The 2959-nt window shown below is 48.1% G+C and overlaps 1 protein-coding gene across 1 annotated transcript in view; it reads left to right on the top strand.

Annotated features, from left to right (window-relative positions):
- LOC119028677 (nuclear factor 1 A-type-like) overlaps positions 1-2959 on the top strand; it is a 19884-nt gene that overhangs the window by 3143 nt on the left and 13782 nt on the right. Inside the window, exons 3-4 of the mRNA XM_037114923.1 lie at positions 1612-1688; positions 1893-2071. Of these exons, the coding sequence (XP_036970818.1) occupies positions 1612-1688; positions 1893-2071 (256 nt within the window). The remainder of the gene's footprint in view (positions 1-1611; positions 1689-1892; positions 2072-2959) is intronic.

The following is a 2959-nucleotide window of genomic DNA, read 5'->3' as shown; positions in this document are numbered from 1 at the left end:
CCCCTCCAAACTACAGCGTACTGAACTTGTTGCCATTTGACTGGCGGGACTTTCCAGAGTCAGATTTGTCCAAGTAGCTGACATGTTGTTTGCTGCATCTGACTCACATGGAATCAATTCTTCTTCTTCCCGCCAGTAGATGCCAGGAGCAGCGCAGCGCCACTTCCTGTGTTGTAGATGTGATTTCCTGTGTGTCAGCCTGTTGACTGAGTAAAGACAGATAATAGAGAACAGGAACAAGAGAATCAGAAATGTAAAAAAGTAAGTTTCGGGGAGTTACAGCGTCGGAATACGTTCACTTCCCGTGGGTTGTTGCCATGAGTTTTCATCTTTATAACACAACTGTGGGTGTGTGTGTGTGTGTGTGTGTGTGTGTGTGTGTGTGTGTGTGTGTGTGTGTGTGTGTGTGTGTGTGTGTGTGTCATTGATGTTGTTTCTTCTCCTTCAGACTCTCACCTGAGAAGAACACACTCAAACACACCACTGGTGGTTTTGGATGCCTGCACATTCCTATTAATGTGCACACACTGTGTTGTGTTCTCTGTGTGTGTGTGTGTGTGTGTGTGTGTCTTTCTGTGTTCATGTTTAAGTTTTGTGTGTGTGTTCATGTTTGTGTGTGTGTGAGAGTAAGAGAGAGGGCAGAGAAAGCCATCCATCCAATGATTACTGTAAATACATTGGCCGCAGGGTACACACACACAGAGACACACACACACACTCGGTCAGTGTGTATTGTCAGAGTGATAAATCACAGCAGACTTTAAGTGAATTAGTGCAGCAGCTTTAACTCTCCATCCCTCCTTCTCTCCTCCTCTCTCTCTCTCTGTCTCTCTCTCTCTCTCTCTCTCTCTGTCTCTCTCTCTGTCTCTCTCTCTGTCTCTCTCTCTGTCTCTCTGTCTCTCTCTCTGTCTCTCTCTCTCTCTGTCTCTCTGTCTCTCTCTCTGTCTCTGTCTCTCTCTCTCTGTCTCTCTCTCTCTCTCTCTCTGTCTCTCTCTCTGTCTCTCTCTCTCTCTCTCTCTGTCTCTCTCTGTCTCTCTCTCTCTCTCTGTCTCTCTCTCTCTCTGTCTCTCTCTCTCTGTCTCTCTCTCTCTCTCTCTCTCTCTCTCTCTCTCCTCTGTCCCTATCACTTCTGAAGTCTCTCTATCTCTCTCTGCCCTCTGTTACAGCTCTCTCTCCTCAGAGCTCTATACATCACAGTCCTTAACGAGGCCTCGTCCAGTAACGAGCAATCAGAGAATATTAGACCAATTAGAGCTCTAATTAGATTAGAGAGGAGTGAGTGGGGGGGGGGGGGGGGGGGGGGTGAGAGAGGAGGAAACAAGGGAGGAAAGGAGAGGAGACAAAATGAGGAGGGAGGAAAAGAGGAGAAAACCTGAGAGAAGAGTATAAGGGAAGGAGAGGAGGAGAGGAAACAAGAATGAAGAGGAGAAAAAGAGAAAGAAGAACGGAGGAAGCAAGAGAGGAGAGAAGGAGAGAGTGAAAAAAGAAGGAAAGCAAAGGACAATAGGAAAGAGGAGGGGGGGTGGGAAGGAAAGGAAAGGAAAGGAAAGGAGGAAAATAGGACAGAAGGAAACCAGAGAGGGATAGAAAGAAAGAGGGATGAAATGAGAGGAGAGTGAGGAGAGATGGAAGTGGCAGCAGGGAGGAGGAGCCAGAGCAAGAGAAGGCAGGAGATGAGATTAAAGAAGGTGTGTGTGTGTGTGTGTGTGTGTGTGTGTGTGTGTCATCAGGTATCTGCATGTGAAGCCACGCCCTCTTTAATCAACTTTAATTGTCCCTTTACTCCCCCTCTCTTCTTCACGCTCTGAACTTTCCTTTCTTTAAATATTTTTTTCTTTTTCTCCCCCCTCCTGCTCCTCCCCCCTTCTCCTCCTCCCCTCTCTCCCCCACAGCGAGCCCCCATGCCCCCCCCTCCAGCCTTCACTTCTCCTCCTCACCCATCCTGCAGCAGCCCGGCTCCTACTTCTCCCACCCGGCCATCAGGTATCACCCACAGGAGACGCTCAAGGAGTTCGTCCAGCTGGTCTGTCCTGACTCCGCCCAGCAGGCCGGACAGGTGGGCTTCCTCAACGTAAGCACACACACGCGCACACACACACGTGCACACCACACACACACACACAACACACTCACACACACAGGGACACATCTGAGCTGGGGTTTCCAGCCTCTGCAAAGGTGGGATCAGTATCTGTTGGCAGGGCTGGAGCAGAAAACACTGCAGTGTGTGTGTGTGTGTGTGTGTGTGTGTGTGTGTGTGTGTGTGTGTGTGTGTGTGTGTGTGTGTGTGTGTGGCCTTCTGTCTGCATTGAGATAGTTGATATATCTGCGTCTAGACACTGAATCAATACACCCCCCACCCCACCCAATCACACCCACCACACACACACACACACCACACGCACACACACACACACACGCGCACACACACACACACAGTCTCTCTCTGTTTTTTGCAGATGTAGTAAAAACATGGAGGACTGTGTGAAAGTGAGAGTCCTGCTTCAGGTCCTGCAGTGAAAGTATTGAAGTGTTATCTGGAGACTATTTTACAAGTTAAAGTACTCGGTGCAGTAGAAGGTCCCCTGGAACTGTTTGTCATTAATGTAGGAGCAGGACTTCCTGTCAGGTCCGATGTATTCAGATGTTGTCTCAGTGGGTTTCTTTCTGCTGACTGGACATTGTTGAGGTTGTTGGTTAGATTCTCAGTCATCCAGGTGATGTGCTGTGTCGTAGTCAGCTGGACTTTCACCTCTCATCTAAGAGGATTCTTCACTTCTTCTCAAGAAATTGAATTGAAGTCCAGTTGCCTACAATAAAGCACTTGAATTATGTTTAGGTTATATTTTTTATTTCTCTCTTGTCTTAACTCTGTGCTTCTGCTCTGGTTAGGTTTAGGTACAAAAAGCTCAGGGTAAGAAAACATGGTGGTTTGGATTATAGTGATTATCCTGCCACC

The sequence above is a fragment of the Acanthopagrus latus genome, chromosome 11, assembly GCF_904848185.1.
Source record: "Acanthopagrus latus isolate v.2019 chromosome 11, fAcaLat1.1, whole genome shotgun sequence".
Classification (NCBI taxonomy): domain Eukaryota; kingdom Metazoa; phylum Chordata; class Actinopteri; order Spariformes; family Sparidae; genus Acanthopagrus; species Acanthopagrus latus.
This window is presented reverse-complemented; position numbering and strand designations above follow the sequence as displayed.